A 21,613-nucleotide genomic window follows, 5' to 3' on the forward strand; every position below is an offset into this window, starting at 1 on the left:
CTACTGGACTGAGATCATCCAGGACAACAGTTCTCAAACTTTTTGGACTCAGGGCCCCTCTACACTCTGAAGAATTATTGTGAACCCTAAAAGGCTTTGTTTATGTGAGTTATAGCTATCATTACTGCATTGAAATTAATAGTGAGAAATGTTTGAAACAGAATAAGAAGCAAATGCTCCTTCAGATGCCAGAGCGATAATGTCATACACATCACGAACGCTCCGGAAAACTTTTCTGTGTACTTTTGAGAGAATGAACGTGGAAAAGGAAAAAAAAAAAAAGGTGTTTGTATTATGAAAATAGTTTTGACTTCATCAGGATTCCCCCACCCCTACCCTGATGGTTCCCCGGAAGACACTTTGAGCACTACCGCCCTAGGGTGTGCGGTTGATGAATGAATCTACGGATTCTGTGGCTCGTACGAAGAAGCTCCAGACAGGCCAAAACAAGAGGCAGTGACAGAGCTCCACGGCACTCAGGGCGGCCACTGCAGCTTCCCCACCGGCAGCACTGGACTTAGCAACCGCCCCCTCCGCAGCCGCGCGGCCGCTCCTCCCGGGGCGCGACCCCCGGCGCCCAACCCAGCTCCAGGGGCCCCTCCTCTGTGCGCTACGCCTGGCAACCAGCTTGCCGGACGCCCAGAGACAGGCCCCGCCCCGCTGCCTCTCCTCCAACTCCCGGCTTCCATGGCAACCGCGGCGCGCAGCCCAGGCGTCATTCGCCCCAACACACATTGGGCTAAACCATTCGCCTCAGGGATCTTCTCAGGGCGAGAGCGAAGCCAGGGAATTTGACAGAACGTCTGCGAGCCACTCTGCTCCAATTTTTCTAACTAGTGTGAATAATACATTTCCAATTTTCCTCTCGCCACCTGCCCCTCCGAGGATAGCGCCGGGCTTCGCCTGCTCGGCTAGAATGCCTACCCCGTCCCAGGCCTGCAAATGGCCTGGCCCGCCGGGGAGACTCGCGGTCAGCGCGGGTTGGCGGAGAGGCGGGGGTGCGCGCCCGGCGTTGCGCGCAGGGGGCGGGGCGTCGCGCAGGGGGAGGGGAGGTGGGCAAGATGGCGCCTGGCGATAGTTTCCCTCTGGATACCTTCAGCGGCCGCTGAGACACTGGGGCTGGGGGTCCTGCCCCCACTGCCGCCCTTCCTCCTCTCCCCCGCCCCCGGAGACCCCTCCTTTCCTTCTTTCCTCTACGTCGGGGGAGGGGGAGGCGGGCCTGGTTCCCAGGACACCATGTCGGACTCTGAGGAGGAGAGCCAGGACCGGCAACTCAAAATCGTCGTGCTGGGGGACGGCACCTCCGGGAAGGTCAGTCCTCGAGCGGGCCCGCTGTCCCAGGCCTGCAGGAACCCCGGCGCGGCCCTGGCGCCCCCAGCCTCCTCCCCGCCGCCCGGCGTCGCCTCATTACCCCGAGTGCCGGGACCTCTGGGCCCGAGCCCGCCTTGGGCCGGACACGAAGGAGGCGCTTGGTGAAGGCCGACAAGAGCCGTCCACCTCCTCTTAAATTAAATTAAAAAAAAAAAAAAGTCACTTCCCAACTCCCTGCCTGGATGGGAACTCCTACTTCTTCTTCAAGACTCGGGTCAGCATCGCCTCCTTGGGAAGCTTTCCAGCTTCTTGTCTCTGAGGACTGGCAAGGATCTGCCAAGGCATCTTACCTCTTTTTACTTTAGTCCGGGTTACACTTTGCCGGCCCCCGGACCCCCCGCCCCCTTTTTACCGTTTGGATGCATTGGGAGCTCCCAAGAGCTTGGCTCTGGAATCAGATTCCCGGGGTGAGAGCTGGGGCTCCATCACTTAACTTGTCGGGTCATTGGAGGGCAAATTGCAAGCCTATTTGTGCTTCATCTGTAAGATGGGTATTGATAGGGGTCGCCTCAAAGGGTTAAGTGTGCAAATACACATTAAATGTGAAAATCCACATAAAGCTTTCAGAACATGGTGTGCACTCAATAAACGTTAGTTGGTGTTTTATAGCATCATACCTGTTCTTGTCTGTTGCCAGCACAGCACCTGTCAGCACAAGCATTACCTTCAACAAATATCTGTTGAGCTCCTGTTATGGGCTGGTTGCTGAGGGTAGAGCTGCTAGCATGATAGAGAGGATCCTTGCCTTAAGGTCTAGACTCCGGTGATGGTTGGTTGAGTGAATGAGAGTGAGTGCGTGCGTGAGAATATCCGGCAGCCCAGTCCCCTTAACTCCTAGGCAGAGGTCTTTAACCCGGGGTTGTGGAGCTCCTGAAATGCAATAAACATTGTCTGGTACTTGCTCTTTGGAGAGGGTCTGTAGGATCTCAAAGGGTCTGTGACACAGACCGCAAATAAAGTGAAGAGCCTCTGCCCGGGGTGCATTCACACCTGTCGATTCTGTCAAAGATGCCAGCACTCTTTCTGGGAATATTGCTAAAGTTTGTCTCCTTTCTTCTTCACTCCTTTTCCCCCAATCAGAGTCTTCAGAAATGTAGCTGATTACAGTTAACAGTTTCCCGATTCCAGCTTCACGTTTCCCTGTTGCTAGTATAGTTTGGACCTTGGTTTCTGTGGTGACGATTGCTCTTTGCCTCTTCCCTGGCCGTTGGCACTGCACAGCTGCTCCTGTGTTTGGTTCTGAGATTGGAGTTCGGAGGGCCTATGGGAAAGATGTCATTCAAATGCAAAATTTGGGGAATTCTAATTTCTTTCTTGCCCTCCCCGATATTCTGTTATTGATTTTTATGGCTGAGGAAAATCAACTTAGTATGCTCTGATTACTTTTAAATATTTTGGAGAAGGAAAGAACTTGGGATCACTTTTCTTTATAAAGTATTAACTGTATGAATTTTTGTACAAGAAAAACAATTTTCTGAATGGATGAATTGTTTTAAATAAATCGCCGTTGTTTCTAACACCCTTATTCAATAAAAATTTTGTTTTATATTTTTATAGTTTTCTCATCATTCATATTTTCTTTTGAATGCCTTCTAATTTTTCATTTCCTAAATCTTTTTATGGTCAACTCATAACTGAATTTATTTCCTGTTTAAAATTATAATAATCTATAGCACTAATACACTTGTAAAAAGACAAAAATTGCCCATCATTCTGCATTCTATTGCAATTCTTTAAACTTTTGTTTTTTTTCTCCTAGTAGTTGTTACAGTATATATATTAGTTGAAATTTGTTCATAATTTTGTATCTAGGTTTTTTATTTAGGCTGTCATACATTTTCTTCGTGTTGCTAATTTACTGTGAATAATTATGGCTTTTTATCTTTGTCTAAAATTCTGTCTGGTGTAGGACAAAGCATAATTTTTGCTGTTCACTGTTGTTGAATTAGGATTATTATTTTACTTCAAAGGATAAGATAACAGTGATACTCTTTATGGTGTTCTGATTTAGTCTTCATCATCTTGACTAATTTAAAACCGTAAAGGCTTTTTTCTGCCATAAATTTCTGCATATAAGCGTCAGAAACCTAACCTTTTTTCGTTGTTCATATGTCAAGCGTTTTCTTCCCCCCTCCATACCCTATTCAGCTCTCAAATTATTGTCAGCTACCAACATTCCCATTCTGTTTCCTTTGCTGTCCTTTTCTTCTATGAATTCAGCCTCTCTTTCCTTCTTATTTGTATCCTGATTTAACTCCTGGCCATTTTTCTTAGCATTAGTTTTTCTTGCTAGTTCTAACTCAGGGCATTTTTATACACACTGACAGAAGCAATAAAGTTTGAGATGACCACTTACAGTTTCTCCAAGAGAAATATAGCTCCTCCTCCTAGTAACACGTGTTTCTATTTCTTTCCTGTGTTGATTCATACTTTTGATTTTGTTAACATATTTCTTAAGATTTTTTTGAGGCAAAATATTCTTTTATGGTGTTTTCTCAGTATTAGTAAATGTAGTATTGTTAAAATTGTTAGCAGAAGTGGGCCAAACCAAGAAAAAAATTTTTTTTTGAATCAGATAAAAACATTTTAGATATGGTAGATGATTGTTCACCTCATAATTGTTTAAGAAGGGCATTTATACAATGACTTGAGAGAAATTATTAAATGTGAAAGATGGCACAAAGTCTAGATAATTGAAGAGGAAACGCCTCCCACTGATTTGGCTCATCTTCTGTTTAATTTTTATAGTAAGATGTCTGGAGAGGATATAAGAACCCATTTTAATTGTTCTGTTTTCTCAATGACCAGTACTTCTAACAGATTGTCAAATAGAGGTCCTATCTTTATGTTTGCCTCAAAAATGTGAGGCTAGGGCTTTCAAAAATCTAGAAGTCCCATTTCCAAGAAAAGAACCTTAGAGTTTTTCTGAATATTCATTAATATAAAAATATTGAACTTTGAGAATCTTAAAGGAAAGTGAAAAATTACCTTAAATGACATTATGCTGATGTTGTATGTGCCTTGAATTTCTCTTGGACTTATAAAAGTGTTTCAACCATCCATATAAACATTTTTAAATATCTGTAATAGTATAAGTAGTGATAATTCTTTTTATCTAGAACTCTCAGCCTCTTTACAGATGATTTTGTGCTCTAAGTTAAACAAGCTCAATGGCATAAATAAGGCTAAATAAAAACCAAAAGGCTTTAAAAAGGAATGCTTACCTTTTTTATTCTGACCTCTGAATTTCCCATATTGTTATATGCTTCAAGGAAGCCAAATACATTTTCATTTTGTTGTAGTGAATTTATTTCTCAGTGTCCAGCAGAACCTCCTTTTCAGGGTGCTCAGTAAATATTGACCAGATATCTTAGAAATTTATTACAAATCCTGAGTATTAAGAGAACTGGAGTTAGGGTGTGCAAATTGCCATTTGTGTGAAAAATATGATTCTTGTGTCAAGAGAAATTTTAGGTTTTTTTGTTTAAAAGAATTGAAATTTGGCTAGGTTTTCTTTTGTACTGCTGTAATTATGTGATAATTAATTATAATAAGCTATCTTGGAAATTTTATCTTAGTTTTTGTAATTTTAGGAGTTGACATCTAATTTTAACTTTAAAATTAAAAAAGACTGTTTTTCCTTAATTTTGGGAGTCTGTCTTGAAGAGCATAAAAGCTTCATGAAGCTGTGTTTCCCTTCTTTTTGGGAAAGTTTACAAGTAAATAGTGCATTTAAAATGTTTAAGAAGTTTTTGAGTTATTGAGTTATTTCTCTTATTAACAGAATGATTAATTATTCGTTTGCTTTGATAAGAAATGGTACCCTAAAAGGCGGCTTGAGAGTTTTGAATAGGACTTTGAGTCGTTGTTACAAACGTGCAGATAGATATCTGATCTGGTTATAATACTCTTGTGACTTTTAAGCTTTATGATTCTTGGATGGAAAATATTTATTTTTGCTTGCTTAATATTAATCTTAAAAATACCAGCTTCTTTATTTGAGAGATAAATATTATCAGTCATTCTGTAGAATTATTTTCATTTAACATCTTTAATACAGAGAAAAATTAGACCCTTAAAGATACTTTTCCTGTGGGGAAAAAGAAAAGAAATTCTATAAACAGATTTTTCCCTCCTTAGTTAGTACTTCTTATTATTGGCTGAGAGCACAAACTACTCAGAATATTTAACCTCAGAAGTGAAACTTTTGAGTTCTCTGAAATTTGTATTGAACTGATACATGTGGATATATAAGATTCAGATCTTCAGTCTGAATCTTTAGTTTTAGTTTTCTAAACTAAATCTTTTAGTTTTCTCTTTTGATAAATCTCAAATTCTAATTTCCCAGCAGGAGAAGGAGCTTGACAATCAGGGGATTGAAAGAGATCTAAGGGATTAGTCTGTTGTCCTCAGAGATAGCTGCTGGCAAGTGAAACTTACCTGGTGGAGTGTTTAGTCCCTCCTCCCCTTGTAACTGATCAGAACTGCTTAAAGCTGCTTGTTGGAGTAATAGGAGTATAAATATTAAGATTACTTAATAAGATTTAGTAGTGACTTTATGTTTACATTTCTAAAACAAAGGCAGTAATTTTGATATTCTGTGCATCAATTTTTTAGACCTCCTTGGCTACGTGTTTTGCTCAAGAAACTTTTGGGAAACAGTACAAACAAACTATAGGACTGGATTTCTTTTTGAGAAGGATAACATTGCCAGGTAAGAGACTAAAAAGTCTTAACATAGAAAATTGTGCATATCTTACAATAAGAGACATAAGCAGAAATGTTTAAATAAATTTTGGGGCTGCTTTTGCATGAACATATATGTAATCAGTAAATCTATCTTAGGGAGGTTAAATTTCATCAGCAGCATCTACCGTGAAGACATATTGTCCCTAGGTGTGAGAAAAAAGTTTATATACTCCCTGACTCTCCCACTGTTTTTGACCACTACATATTTTTCAATGATAAACAATAGTTGCTTATAAAATTCTGAAAAGTTAAAAAAACATCAAATGCCATGCAATTATCAACAGATATGGTATAAACTAAATGTGAAAAGACAGGAAAGGATTATTTTTTTAAATATTATTTTGATTAGCCTCTGCTTCAGTTTTTTGTTTGAGAGAAAGTTGGAACAGAAGTATAATGTAGCTATGGAACTTCTCTGCTCTAATATGTGAATGCTGTTTTATGCAAGGCAGCATGAAATTGCTGGCATTTAATAGACCACTAAAATTTAGGGTCCCTAGGCACTCATAAAAATACAGTTTGAGCATTCAAGATGTTTCAGTTCACCATGCAAAGAAACTATTTAGATGCCAGTTGCAGCACATTTTGTGGGAAATACAGGGAAATAATAACAAAAAAAGAGTGGTTTCTGTTTTAAGTTAGTTTCTGAACAATTGGGGCTTTAAAATGCTCTGTCCATTCACTTGTGATGGTTAAATTATGTTTAAAGTATTTTATTAAAAGCAGTTTATCTTTGTAACTTTGTAAACCAGTCCATCCCTCTCTCCTCTGAGGAAACACATTTGAATAAAAACGGTTACCTATGTAGTGTCAGATTCATATACTGAACGTGAGTGATATAGTGGGAAGGGGTTTAATAAATTTCAATATTGCTGAAGTATGTTCACTTCTCAAACACCCCATCTATCAGACAACTCTCCATAAAAGTTTTAGAGCAGTTAATGAAAACTTTTGGTAATGGAAGGTATTCTGCTTATCTCTCTAGTAATATACCCTGTTATATTGTTTGATCATCTGTATTTGGCTACCAATGAAAAATAAATTAGAAGATATAGCATGAGAAAAGAATTCCAATTTTCCATTACTAAGTTATTGTTCAGCAAGAGGTTTAATGAGAAACATATGCATATTTTGTTTCATTTGTATTTTCTTTTAATGTATTCAAAACTGAAAATCTCATTTTATTTTTATTATTCTCTTATAGGTAGGTTAATGCTACATTCAGAATATTAACAGCAGTCATCAGCAGAATGTGTGCACAGATCATATAATATACATGCTGAAAACTTATTTTTACAAGAGTTTTTTCAGAAATGCCAGTTATACACAAAGAACCTCAATATGTATTTAGTATTAACTATTTTGTTTTGAAGCTAATTAGCAAAAGCACCAATTTTCTGTATTGTTAATATTGTTTAATTTTTCTGTTTTTTTTTTAGTTCAAAGAGTTAAATAAAGGAACAAACACCTATTCAAACATTAAAAACATTTTAAGACTGGTTTTGGACATTTTATATATGTGATGTGATGATTTCTGATCTGTTGCACATTACTACCAATATTTAGATTTTGATTACTTTGTAACACATATTTGGTATTTTTGAAATCCAAATTTATAGTATAATATTTTAGAGTTAGAAAGTACTTAGGTTAAAAAATGTTATTAGGAAATGTGTCCTCTTAATGAATGTATATTTTAATTTTTCTGATTAAGTTTTTATTTTGATGGGCAGAGTTCCAGAAAAAATTTTTTTTTAAAGGCAGTTGGTTCTATGCTACTTAATGGACTTAAAATTATGGTAGAAATTTCAATAGGAAAAATTTGTTTTAATGTAAGTTGATTTTATATAATTAATAGGTACATTAAGAAATGAAGTGAATAAATTACAAGGTTTATAGTATATCCTTTATGTACTTTAACCATAATTTTAATTTATTGTAAGTGTCAAATGTAGGATGATTAATAATTGAATCATTTACTAAAATATTACAGGCAGCATTATTGAATTTATAGTAAAGCAACACAGTAGGTGAATCTAATATTTGTTAGTATTCTAGTAAGTCTTCTGTCCATTTAGATTGTTAGAGATGTAATACCTCCTGTCCATCTATTGACATTTTCCTCATGCAAGTTTTCAAGGTCATTACTTTGGAAATACTCATCCATTTTAGTATATTTCATGATTCGGTATGCTGTATAGTCTGGATGCAACCACTGTGCAGATTTTACTGCTTAAAACAGGGTATCTGTTAGTCAGAGATTCTGCTGATAGAGCTTCTTAAGAGCCTTAGTCAAAATACTTTCAGGAAGCTTGTGGGTACAGTCCAGTAAACAGCGTTCTACTGTGAAAAGGATTTCTAAGTCTTTAGTACAAGAAGTGGGCAGACTTGTGTTTTTAGTTCCATCTTGACTATGCAGCACTTTAAGTAAGGTTAACCAAGGCACCAAGTGTACTTTTACAAGGTCACTGTTGAACCCTCTTGGTGGCTTTGCTTCATACCAAAAGCAGCTTACCTGTATTTTGTCACCTCATTTATTTTATTTTTTCCCCTAGTTACATGTCGTTTCTTACAGAGGAGCAGGAATTTTTTTAGCATTTTGCATTTAGGATTAAATTGCTGACAATTTCCTTAATGTTCTTTGATTAGTTAGAAATTTATATTAGATGGATTCTTGATTTTTAAAAATTTTGCAATATTGATTATTTGAATACTTTTCTATAGCTTTATAGGTATGTCATTTTGAAAATATACTAGGAGACTTAGGTTTATGCTTGCAAAGACCAAAATGAATATTGATTTGAATTCCATCCTTCTGTGATTTGCTTCTCCAAATAGGGAACCCCTATTTATGTTTATTTTTATGTGTTACCAAGCCTAAAATTCATATGTGGAAGTTAAAAATATATTTCTAGATGTTCGATATAACTATGAGGTTAATATCATTTATTGAAGCTATAACGATAGTGATTTTTTTTGTTGTTGGCTAGCATTGTATATTAGTGGGTTATCAGTAATGCATAACTATTTTTATTTCTGAGGCACTAGAATATGTGTATTAAAAACAAGCCAACAGCAACAAACAGTGTTTATTTGGAAAGGTATGGATTTAAAAAAATACTCTCAATGCATGAATATAAACCTATCAGGAGACAAGTGAATAAACAATTTAGAGTCTTGAAATGATGTAGTCAGAATTTGAAAACATGTAATGAAGATCATGTGGCTAAAGGATGTATTTGAAGTGTTCACAACACCTAGTTCAGGTAGGATCTGAATATCAGAATTTAAAGCAAAAAAAGCTTCATATTTCTTGATATGAAGTTAAGTGACAAGGTTTATTGGCCTTGAATAAAATGGGAGTAAATGCTTTTTATTAAGTATTGCCTGAATTCTTACTCTAAAAAAGTTAATATTGTTAGGCACTGTTTTTTGAAGTATACAAATGGCTATAAAGAATTTTGCAAGTAAAATGAATCGAGTACTGCCTGTTTATCTAGGGGCTCCTGAAACTATTTTATGCTATAGTTCTAGTGACAGCTAGTCCTTTCTCACCTGCTTGATTTGAGACAGCATTATAGGAGAATGAGTTCAGCTTGGAATCTTAAAATTTTAGATTTTTAAGAAATTGGGTTTTTACAAGTTGTTGGATAAGTCTTAGTCTGTGACATTCTGGTTTTCATATTCATAGAGCTTTAAGAACATTTTGGTCATGACTCTGTGAGCATTGAAAGAGGAAGTATGTGAGAATGATGACGGGTAGTAGCTCTCATTAATGCTAATGGAAGTACCTCATGTGAATCCTCTGCACACTGACAGATGGAACAGACCTACATCCAAATAACGGGAAGATTGTAATACAAACCTAACAAAACTTGAGTTAAGGGTAAAACTTGGCTGGTTAATCCAGTGTCATATTTTGTTTTCAGTTGCAAAGTTGAAGGGTGTGACTAACATTCTCCAATTTTAGTGTTTTACATTGGTATAAAAATTCACGTCTTTATAATCCTTTTTTTTTGAAGTGAGACAATGTTTTTAGTGTCTTTTTATTTTGAGTTTTCCCAATTTGCAAATCATTCATAAATATACATTTTTCATGTGGGAGCTCATTTCTAAGGTACTGTTTGAGAGTTTGTCTACATTTGGAGAAAACTTCATGATGCTATTAGGAGAAATAATTTGAAATGTTAAATGAAAGGGTATAGTGGACATGGTCTTTAACTTTTGTAGTTTAGTCATTAATTGCATTGTTAAGAGAGAATAGTTTATAAATTTTTCTGTCAACCAAATATTTTGAAAAATGGACAAAAGAATTTTAAAGATTGCCTTTTAGTATTTTAGAATGCTTTTATAATACTTGTATGGGGAAGAAGATTTGTTACAGTGTTTTATGAAGGCTTTGAAGCACATATAGTTTGTTTCAATGGAAATTCTTTCAACAGGTATAAATGCATCACAATATTTAGTGATATCCTGGGTATGTATCCTATGTCAGTTCTGAAGAGGGCTATCAAACGTGTTTATATTTATAGGTTAAATTTGAAAACATTATTTTTAAAGTATGTTGACTATTGTGTATAGAGCTGACATTCAAGTTAAAATTTATTCATTTGATTTGAAAGTATGGGTCCATTTTTGTAGTCTGTTATTAATCTATGAGTTTTAGAACGTATAGAATTTAGAGCTTACAGCAAAATTCATTATGTGCAATAGGGTAGGTTAGTATATAAAGTTCAATTTTTATTTTAAAGTATATTTCTTAACCCCACATATAAGTGCTTTGTTGTTCTATTCTCTGTTTAAGAAAATTTTGCTTTATTTTCTTTTGTTTGTTTTTTGTTTTTTTGAGGAAGATTAGCCCTGATCTTACATCTGTGCCCATCTTCCTCTACTTTATATGTGGGATGCCTGTCACAGTATGGCTTGACAAGCGGTGCGTAGGTCTGCACCTGGGATCCAAACCCATGAACCCCTCGCCGCTGAAGTGGAATGTGCAAAATTAACTGCTGCGCTACCAGGCCGACCCCTTATTTTCTTTTGTTTTTAAGGTGATTATAAATATGGTTACATGGAAATGAGGTAAAAGTATAAACCTAAATTCACCCACTATGATTTCTTTTGACAAGATTATTTCACAATTCCACATATTGGACCAAATGATCATGCCGAATAAAAGGCAAATTAGGTTCAGAGTTTATCATTGTGACTTAGTGTTCTGTGAAACTGGATTCAGTTGTTATATTGTTACTTAACTTTTTTTGTATTCTTATTTTTCTTTTTTTATTTTAGGAAACTTGAATGTTACTCTTCAAGTTTGGGACATAGGAGGGCAGACAATAGGAGGCAAAATGTTGGATAAATATATCTATGGAGCACAGGTATGACATGAATTCTATGATTATTCCAATACTGAAAATACTCTCCTCACAAACACACAAGCAGGTACACAGACACACAGACACACACACACACTCTGTCTCTCTCTTCCTAACTTGATTTTTATCTGATATGTGTAGACTAATTTTACATTCGTGCTAATCTTTTAGTCTCATCTTTCCCAAATTGTGTTTGGAATGATTTGGGTCAGGGAACTGGTGTGATTCTAATAGCTTTCATATACTACTTGCATTACTAGATATTGTTGTCAGCAGTTGAATAAATGCAGTGATAAATGATATTTTGATATTTATTAGCTGATTTGGTTATAGTGACTACTTTCAGAATATGTAAACAGAATGAAAAACATTGGGAAAATTTAATTCCATTTTAAGTTGTAAGGACAAAAAGCATATTTTTATGTCTATTTTTGTGCTGTGAATTAGTCTACTAAATGTTTATAGTTCTACAGATTTAATAGATATCTTAATATAACAGAAAACTAAGTATGACTATGTATGAAGCACATAGTATTTTAACATGATAATGATATTTTTTCAGAAGAAAATCTATGTAGAATAAGAAAAACCCCTTGAGTAATTATATAACAAAAATTCTTTGGCAACATGAGTTTATATAGACATAATTTATAAGTTTTTAAATTAAATTATTATACAAATAGAAAATATGCATGATAGTAATATACTTTAAAAAGTTAATTATTGACATGCCATTTACTTTTGCTTTTTCTTCCACTTTTAATTAGTGTGTATCTTTCATATCGTGAGGCATTGGGGGGATGATATTCATAATCCTCATTGTGTGCTTTATTGGAATTTGATGTTTTAAGTGGGAGAATCATAACTTGGTTATGTGGTACTATGTTACACATAAGAAATAAATCTGGAGAATGTTAAGCACTCTTCTCTATGAAGTTTGATGCTTGACAAATACTATTGCTTTAATTTGGGATGGAAAGGAGATTCTAAATTATTTTCTAAAATATTCAGAGAAGGATAAATGACGCTCATATGGTTCTGAATCAGGTATATAGGCCCTAGAGTTTTGCTTTTCGCATTATTAATATATAGATTTGGCTGTTAGAACTCTTTCTTCTTTGCCTTTTCTTCTATATTATTCTTTGTCTCCTGGAAAATCTTTTTGCTCATTTCATGTTTTCACTTCTCACCATATGATTTGATATTTTATGCATGTTCATTTTTCTTTTAAAAAGTATGTCTCAGATTTTTGTGTCTAGCTTTTTTGTTGTTTAATTTTTTCTGTTTTAAACCGATTATGTTTAAAGTAGATATTAAACTAAAGGAAAATTGCTAGACAGAGATTTGTGGGAAGCCACAGTCCTTGTTTACTCACTAGTTGGGAAAATGGGATTTGAAAATAAGCTCTTCTTTGCTCCATTAAAGTGTATCTTCAGGGACACATACTGGATTTAAAAAAAAATTACAGTTAGGCTAGTCAACCTTTTAATGATAATGTCAAATAGAATAGCTTCTGATGGTTTGTAGATATATCTAGTATTAGTGGAAAACAGGAAGATTTTATTTGTCTCAGTGTAAATAATATAAAATTCAATTAATAAATTTTTCTTCTCTGAAAAACTAAGGGAATATAGTGCTCATGAATTGGATTCTCTTAATTTTACCTTCAAGTCATTTGAAAAGTTTTATTTGATGTATGTAAATTTATTAGATAATATTATAAAAATTATCGTGTATAAAAATTAATATTGATGTAAAATTAAACTAATATAAAATTAACTATTTTAAAAGTATATAGGCAGTCGCATTTAGTACATTCACAATATCGTGTGACCATCCGCTCAAGTCAGGTTTTTACAGTGATGTTTTATGCTATTACATAGCTGCTTAATATCAGCAGGCATTAATGGGGAAATATGTAGAAATTTTAAAATTTCCATCTCTTTTGATGGTACTTGAGTTAAGTAAAATGTCTCTCTTCTCTTCTAATGTACCTCATATCTTGGAAGAAAGAGAATATTATATTCCTTCTTAGAACTTGTCACATACGATTTATATTTTGGAGGTACATGTTGACTTTTTTCTCTTTTTGATGGTGTATTATATTGTTTATACTTCATAATTTCTATGAATGTTGTAAGCATATACCCTGTTTTATTAAACAATAATGTAGTACATTATTTCTGAGAAGTTCATAAGCATTTTTCTGCAAATGTACCAGGAAACTAGGAATTCTAAGATGACGAAATGAGTTGTCATAAATTAGTGATAATTTAATAAATTTTCTCTCCTTTCCAGAGATTCTAAATTAAATGCTATGTGAAATCATAAAGTACATTTACCAGTAGTTTCTTTTGTTAAAATATATATAAGTTTTTATCTAGGCCAGAGAAGCTCTCACTATAATTCACTATCATAAATTAGGAGAGATGTTACTTTTCAAAAACAATGCTTTCAAAAACATTCTAATAGCAGTTTAATATATTTAATAACATATAATCATATAATTATTCTTCAAAATGGATCTATATGGTTCCTGGAGTTGTTGTAGATGCTATATATTGCCCATCTGATGAATACTTTGGATTTTGGTATACATGCTATGGGATAGAAGTCTTTCAGAAATAATGATACGACAAACTATTTTAAGGACATTAGTTTAATGTATTATTTAGGGTTTTGTTTTAGTTTCTCTAGCTTATGAGTTGTGAAAGAATTATCTTATACCTGGCTATTAAGTGTTTTTTTTTTTAAAGTGTTTTTTAACATCCAGGAAGAAGCTTATTTGTAGGCTAGGAGTTAACTTAGATTCAAATAAAACTGATTATTTTACCCTCTTCACCTTTCCCTCCAATAGCATTAAACTTTAGCAATGGTGTATTGAATAGTGTTGGTTGAAACAAATTGAATTGACACCCAAGAAAGAATTAGTGAGGTATTTTGACAAGAACTAGTAAGTGTGTCTCAGTTATATTCCTAGATTTTTAAATCAACTTAAAATTTTCTGGGAGTCTTCAGAAAGATGTTATAGGCTATTTTTCCTAGTGGTTACAAGCAAACACACAGAACATAGTGTTTAGTGCCTTGTAACCTGTGGCTAACAGAGGCTAATAACAAACCTCAGAGAAGGACTGGATGTTTCATTTTTGTAGCTCTTTCCGTCCTGGAATCTAAGTGGTTTGCAAACACTGCGCTACTGAGCATAAACTCAATGAAGTGTAGTCATTTGTGAGGTGGAACATAACTACTATTGTGTGCCAGTGCCCCACACAGATGAGCTAGTGTGTTAACCACCAACAAAAGAATTTCGTGCCTGTATGACAGTTGGGGAAAGAGCTCATCTCAAAGCTGTACTCCCTGAGACCTTCTGCTGTCTTTTACTATTAATTTTTTAGTTGACTATTTTAATAACTGATTATATTTACAGAACTCTCTTGCATTAGTGTTCCTTCTTACAGGTTGTACTTATACAGCAAAGTATATGTTGTATGACTATTGTATAATCTGTATGATTTAATTCATTTCTATATATAATTAAAAATGAAAGTAGCTGATTTGTTGTACAAATCAGGGTGAAAAAATACCTGCATTTTTGGAATGGGGAAGCTTTCATTTTGGAGAAGGTTAAATTGTGTAGGTACAGTGCATGTTAAACATTAGAGCTAAATCTATGAAATACCTTACTGTTGGCATACTGTTAAGTGTTGCCATCAGTGTTTGTTCCTTCCAGACTGCTATCAGTTTTTCCTTTGAAAATGGTATCCATTTGATTTACTGACTCATCATGCTTATTAGATATGGTGATAAGTGAAATAGATGGAAACAAAGTACGATATAAAGTAACTTTATGTAATATTTACTAAAGGTCTTGAGGTTTAAAAGAGAAAGAGAAAGGTGATAGTATCTTCTGGGAATTGCAGGGGGAAAAAAGTGAAGTTAAGGCATAGAAAATGTAGGAAATTTTTGTTGAAGAATTTGCGGATATAGAAGGATTTATTAAGCTTACAATCTGATTTCCAAAAGTCATGGCAAAAAGATTTGGGAAGAAGAGGAACAGTTGGAGGGTAAATTGGAAAGAGGAAGCAGAGGGCAGTTGGGGATAAGACATAGGAGAGAGATGAATGGCAGAGAGATGGGTGATAAAAGAGGGTATCAGGAACATGAGACGCAGTGATGGGTTTAGACGGTCACAAGATTGCCAAGAAAATTGTTTCCAATAGTTCCAAGTAGATTCTTCTCAGACCTCAGTTGTTGCCATTATGTGTTGCATTTCTGAGGGAGTTGTACTTTCTTGTGCTAAGAAGATTGTGATAGTTTTCTGGAAGGAGTCGGAAGAGGCCTGGATTGATTGATGTGGTGAGAGACTCAGATCTTGAGGGTACGTGTATTATAGAGGTGAGTACTTAAGAGGTCTGGCTTTGGTGTGCTGAAGCTGGTGGGTAAAGACCTTGGAGTCAGTGCCTGCTTGTATGAGTTTTGGTGGTTTGTGCCTTGCAGAGAATTGGGCCATTTCATCAATGTTATCACATTTTTGGCCATAGAGTTGTTAATATTATTTCTTTATTATCCTTTTAATGTCTGTGAGATCAGTAGTGATGACCCCTCATTAATTTATGACTTTTCTCTCATTTTTTTTGTTAACCTGGCTAGAGGTTTACCACTTTTTGGTTTTGTTAATTTTCTTTATTGTTTTCCTCTTTTCATTGATCTCTGCTAGAATTTTTATTATTTTTTCTTCTGCTTAAATTAAGCTTAAATTTCTCTTCTTCCTCAATTTTCTAAAGTAGGAGCTAGATTATTGTTTCTTCTTTTCTAATGTATGCATTCAATGCTCTACATTTTCTCCTAAGCACTATTTTTGCTGTATCCCACAGTTTTGATGGGTTGTATTTTTATTGATTTAAGATATTTTTAAGCTTCTCTTGGAACGTCTCTTTTGACCAGTGTGTTATTGAGAAGTATGTTGTTTAATCTCCAAATATTTTGAGTTTTTCCATCTATCTTTCTATTATTGATTTCTAGTTTAATTCCATTGTAGTCTGAGAACATGCTTGGTATGATTTCTATTATAAATTTGTTAAAGTATGTTTTATGGTCCAGAATGTAGTCTGTTTTGGTGAATGTTTCATATGAGCTTGAGAAGAGTGTAAATTCTAATGTCTTTGGATAGACCACTCTATAAATGTCAATTAGATGAAACTACCGTTATATAATGGTATGATATATGATACCATTAGATAAATTTCATGTGTATGCCATTATATTTCAATTTCTGTTTAGACTACATCATGTTTACCACCTAAAGACTAATTAACATGCGTCATGTACACATGTGCCCTGTTACTTCCTTTGCCCTCCTCCTTCCCATATTCCCCTCTGGTAACCACCAATCTAATCTTTGTATCTGTGTGTTTGTTTGCTGTTGTTGTTTTGTCTGTCTTCCACTTATGAGTGAAATTCTATGGTATTTGACTTCATCTGACTTGTTTCACTTAGCATAATACCCTCAAGATCCATCTATGTTGTCGGAAATGGCAAGATTTCATCTTTTTTATGGCTGAGTAGTAGTCCATTGTGTGTATATGCCACATCTTCTTTATCCATTCATCCATTGATGGGCACTTATGTTATTTCCATGTCTTTTCCATTGTGAATAATGCTGCAATGAACATAGGAGTGCAAATAGCTTTTCAACTTATTATTTTCGTGTTCTTTGGGTAAATACCCAGAAGTGGAATAGGTAGATTATATGGTGGTTCTAGTCCTAATTTTTTGAGGACTCTTCATACTGTTTTCCATAGTGACTGCACCAGTTTACATTCCCACCAGCATGTATGAGAGTTCCCTTTTCTACATCCTTTCCAACATTTGTTATTTCTTGTCTTGTTTATTATATAGCCATTCTGATGGGCATGAGGTGATATCTCATTGTAGTTTTTATTTGCATTTCCCTAATAATTAGTGATGTTGAATAGCTTTTCATGTGCCTGTTGGCCATCTGTAGACTTCTTTGGAAAAATGTTCAGATCCTTTCCCCTTCTTTTTTTTTTTTTTTTTTAAAGATTTTATTTTTTCCTTTTTCTCCCCAAAGCCCCCCAGTACATAGTTGTATATTCTTCATTGTGGGTCCTTCTAGTTGTGGCATGTGGGACGCCGCCTCAGCGTGGTTTGATGAGCAGTGCCATGTCCGCGCCCAGGATTCGAACCAACGAAACACTGGGCCGCTTGCAGCGGAGCGCGCGAACTTAACCACTCGGCCACGGGGCCAGCCCCGTCCTTTCCCCTTCTTTTAATTGGGTGGTTTGTTTTTTGTTGTTGAGTTGCATGAGTTCTTTATGTATTTAGAATATTAACCCCTTATCAGATATATGATTTGCAAACATCTTCTCCCAATTGTTAGGTTGTCTTTTCGTTTTGTTGATGGTTTCCTTTGCTGTGCAGAAGCTTTTTAGTCTGATGTAGTCTCATTTGTTTATTTTTTCTTTTGTTTCCCTTGCCAAATAAGACATAGTATTCAAGAAGATACTGCTAAGACCAGTGTTGAAGAACATACTGCCTATATTTTCTTCTAGGATTTTTATGGTTTCAGGTCTTACATTCAAGTCTTCAATCCCTTTTGAGTTAGTTTTCGTGCATGGTGTAAGATAATGGTTTACTTTTCCTTCTTTTGCATGTGGCCATCCGGTTTTCCCAGCACCATTTATGGAAGAGACTTTCCTTCTCCCTTGTATGTTCTTGGCTCTTTTGTTGAAGATTAGCTGTCTATAGATGTGTGGTTTTATTTCTGGCGTCTCCATACTGTTCCATTGATCTGTGTATCTGTTTTTCCACCAGTATCAGGCTGTTTTGATTATTATAGCTTTGTAGTATATTTTGAAATCAAGAAGTGTAATAACTCCAACTTTGTTCTTTTTTCTCAGGATTGCTTTCGCTATTCCGGGTCTTTTGTTGCTCTATATAAATTTTAGGATTCTTTGTTCTATTTCCATGAAAAGTATTGTTGGGATTTTGGTAGGGATTGCATTGACTCTGTAGATTGCTTTAGGAAGTGTGGACATTTTAACCACGTTAATTCTTCCAATCTATGAGCACAGAATATCTTTGCATTTTCTTTGTGTCATCTTTGATTTCTTTATTTTTTGTAATTTTCATTGTCCAGATCTTGCAATTCTTTGGATAAATTTATTCCTAGGTATTTTATTCTTTTGTTGCGGTTGTAAATAGGATTATATTCTTGATTTCTCTTTCCACTAGTTCATTGTCAGTGTCTAGAAATGCAACTGATTTTCATATATTGATTTTGTACCCTGCAACTTTACTGTATTCATTTATTATTTCTAATAGTTTTGTGGATTCTTTAGGGCTTTCTATGTATAAAATCATATCATCTGCCAATACTGGCAGTTTACTTCTTCCTTTCCAATTTGGATCCCTTTTATTTCTTTTTCTTGCCTGATCGCTCTAGCTAGGACTTCCAATAGTATGTTAAGTAAGAGTGGTGAAAGTGGGCATCCTTCTCTTGTTCCTGTTCTTAGAGTGATAGCTTTCAGTTTTTCACTGATGAGCATCATGTTAGTTGTGGGTTTGTCATATTTGGCCTTTATTATGTTGAGGTACTTTCCTTCTATACCCATTTTATTCAGAATTTTTGTTGTAAATGGATGCTGTATCTTGTCGAATGCTTTCTCTGCATTTATTGAGATGATCATAAGATTTTTATTCTTCATTTTGTTGATGAAGTGTATCACGTTGATTGATTTGCAGGTGTTGAACCATCCTTGCATACCTGGACTAAATCCCACTTGATCATAGTGAATGATCTTTTTAATGTATTGTATTTAATTTATTAGTATTTTGTTGAGGACTTTTACATCTATGTTCATCAGTGATATTGGCCTGTAATTTTCTTTTTTTATGTTCTCCTTGTCTGTTTTTGGTATCAGGGTAACGTTGGCCTCATAGAATGAGTTGGGAAGTGTCACCTCCTCTTCAGTCTTTTGGAAGAGTTTGAGAAGGATACGTATTAAGTCTTCTTTGAATGGTGGAATTCACCAGGGAAGCCATCTGGTCCTGGACTTATATTTTTTTGGAGATTTTTGATTACTGTTTCGATCTTCTTACTGATGTTTGGTCTATTCAAATTCTCTATGTCTTATTGATTCAGTTTTGGAAGGTTGTATAATTCTAAGAATTTATCCATTTCTTCTAGATTATCCACTTTGTTGGTATAGCTTTTTGTAGTATTCTCTTATAATCCTTTGTATTTCAGTGGTGTGTCCATTGTAATTTCTCCTCTTTCATTTCTGATTTTATTTATTTGAGCCTTTTCTCTTTTTTTCTTGGTGAGTCTAGCTAAAAGTTTCTTAACTTTGTTTATCTTTTCAAAGAACCAGCTCTTAGTTTCCTTGATTTTTTTCTATTTTTTTTTTTGTTTCTATTTCATGTATTTCCATTCACATTTTTATTATTTCCTTCCTTCTACCGATTTGGGTTTTGTTTGTTCCTCTTTTTCTAATTCTGTTAGGTGTGGTGTTATATTGTTTATTTGAGGTTTTTCTTGTTTGTTGAGGTAGGCCTCTATTGCTGTAAACTTCTCTCTTAGAAGCGCTTTTGCTGCTCCATAAATTTTGGTATGCCATATTTTCATTTGTCTCCAGGTATTTTTTTATTCTTTGATTTCTTTGTTGACCCAAAGTTGTTCAGTAGGTTTACTGATTTTCTGCTTGCTTGACGTCTCAATTAACGAAAAAGCAGTATCGAAGTCTCCAACTATAATAGTGGGTCTGTGGATTTGGAATTCCTTACAGTTCTATTAATTTTGGCCTAACATATTTTGATACTGTTTTGTTAGATGTATATACATAAAAGATTGTTATGTTTCTTGGAGAATTGACCTCTTTATCATTATGCCAATCTTTACATCCAATAATTTTCCTTATTCTGAAGTTTGCTTTTTCAGAAATTGATGTAGCTACTCCAGCTTTCTTTTCATTAGTTGTTAGCATGGTATTTCTCTATCCCTTTACTTTTAACCTGTCCTTATATTAAAGCAAGTTTCCTGAAAGCAATATATAGTTGAGTCTTGGTTTTTCATCCACTCTAACAATCTGTCTTTTAATTGGTATATTTGGACCATTCACTTTAAAGTGATTATTGATAAAGTTGAGTTAATATCTTTCATGTTTGTTTTCTATTCCTTGTGCTTGTTCTTTGTTTTACTCTCTCTCTTTCTATCTTTTCTGGTTTTATGTGAGCCTTTTATCTCCTCTCTTGGCCTATGAATTATTTAAAAAAAATCTTTTTTAGCAGTTGCCCTAGAGTTTGCAATATATATTTTTGACAAACTCCATTTTCATATGATACTATTTTGGTCCATGTTTAGTTCAGATACTTCATAGAAGAGTATTCTCAATTCATCCCTCCCATACCTTATGATATCACTGTTATTCACTTCACTTATCCGTATGCTATAATCACTCAATATATTGTTACTGTTATTACTTTAAACAGTTATATTTTAGATCAGTTAAGAATGAGGAAAATAAATGATTTTATTTTACTTTTATTGTTCCTTCTCTGATACTTTTCCCTTTTTTTGGTAGAACTGAGTTTTTGACCCATATCATTTCCTTCTCCCTGAAGAACCTCTTTTAACATTTCTTCCATGGCAGGTCTGCTGGCTATGAATTCCCTCAGTGATTGTTTCTTCTTTTTTAATGTGTGTGTGTGTGTGTGTGTGTGTGTGTGTATGCACATATATATATATTTTATTTTATTGAGGTAAATTGGTTTATAACATTATATAAATTTTAGTTGTATATCATTATATTTTGACTTCTGTATAGACTGTATCGTGTTCACCACCAAAAGTCTGGCTGCCATCTGTCACTGTACAAATATCATGCTTTACCCCTTTCACCCTCCCTCCACCCTGTGTCTCCTCTGGTAACCACCACCTCAGTTTTTTTTAATTTGAGAAAGTTCTTATTTCTCTCTCACTTATGAATGATAATTTTACATACAGAAGTCTATATTGGTCCTTTTCTTTCTTTTAACACTTTACTATTTCACTTCCTTCTTTTCTTACTTACATGGTTTCTGATGAGAAATTCTCTGTA

General features: G+C 34.7%; 1 protein-coding gene across 2 annotated transcripts in view; it reads left to right on the top strand.

Annotated features, from left to right (window-relative positions):
* The first annotated feature begins 992 nt into the window (after positions 1 to 992).
* The window catches only part of RAB28 (RAB28, member RAS oncogene family), a 90,073-nt gene continuing 69,452 nt past the window's right edge, over positions 993 to 21,613 (top strand). The window contains exons 1-3 of one of the 2 annotated variants that reach the window (XM_014851821.3): positions 993 to 1,311; positions 5,989 to 6,085; positions 11,410 to 11,498. In XM_014851821.3, coding sequence (XP_014707307.1) covers positions 1,237 to 1,311; positions 5,989 to 6,085; positions 11,410 to 11,498 — 261 coding nt within the window. In that variant the 5' untranslated portion in view covers positions 993 to 1,236. The remainder of the gene's footprint in view (positions 1,312 to 5,988; positions 6,086 to 11,409; positions 11,499 to 21,613) is intronic. The other variant, XM_014851822.3, reaches the window with a different exon arrangement.

Source organism: Equus asinus, chromosome 3 (assembly GCF_041296235.1).
Source record: "Equus asinus isolate D_3611 breed Donkey chromosome 3, EquAss-T2T_v2, whole genome shotgun sequence".
In the NCBI taxonomy this organism is placed as follows: Eukaryota; Metazoa; Chordata; class Mammalia; order Perissodactyla; family Equidae; genus Equus; species Equus asinus.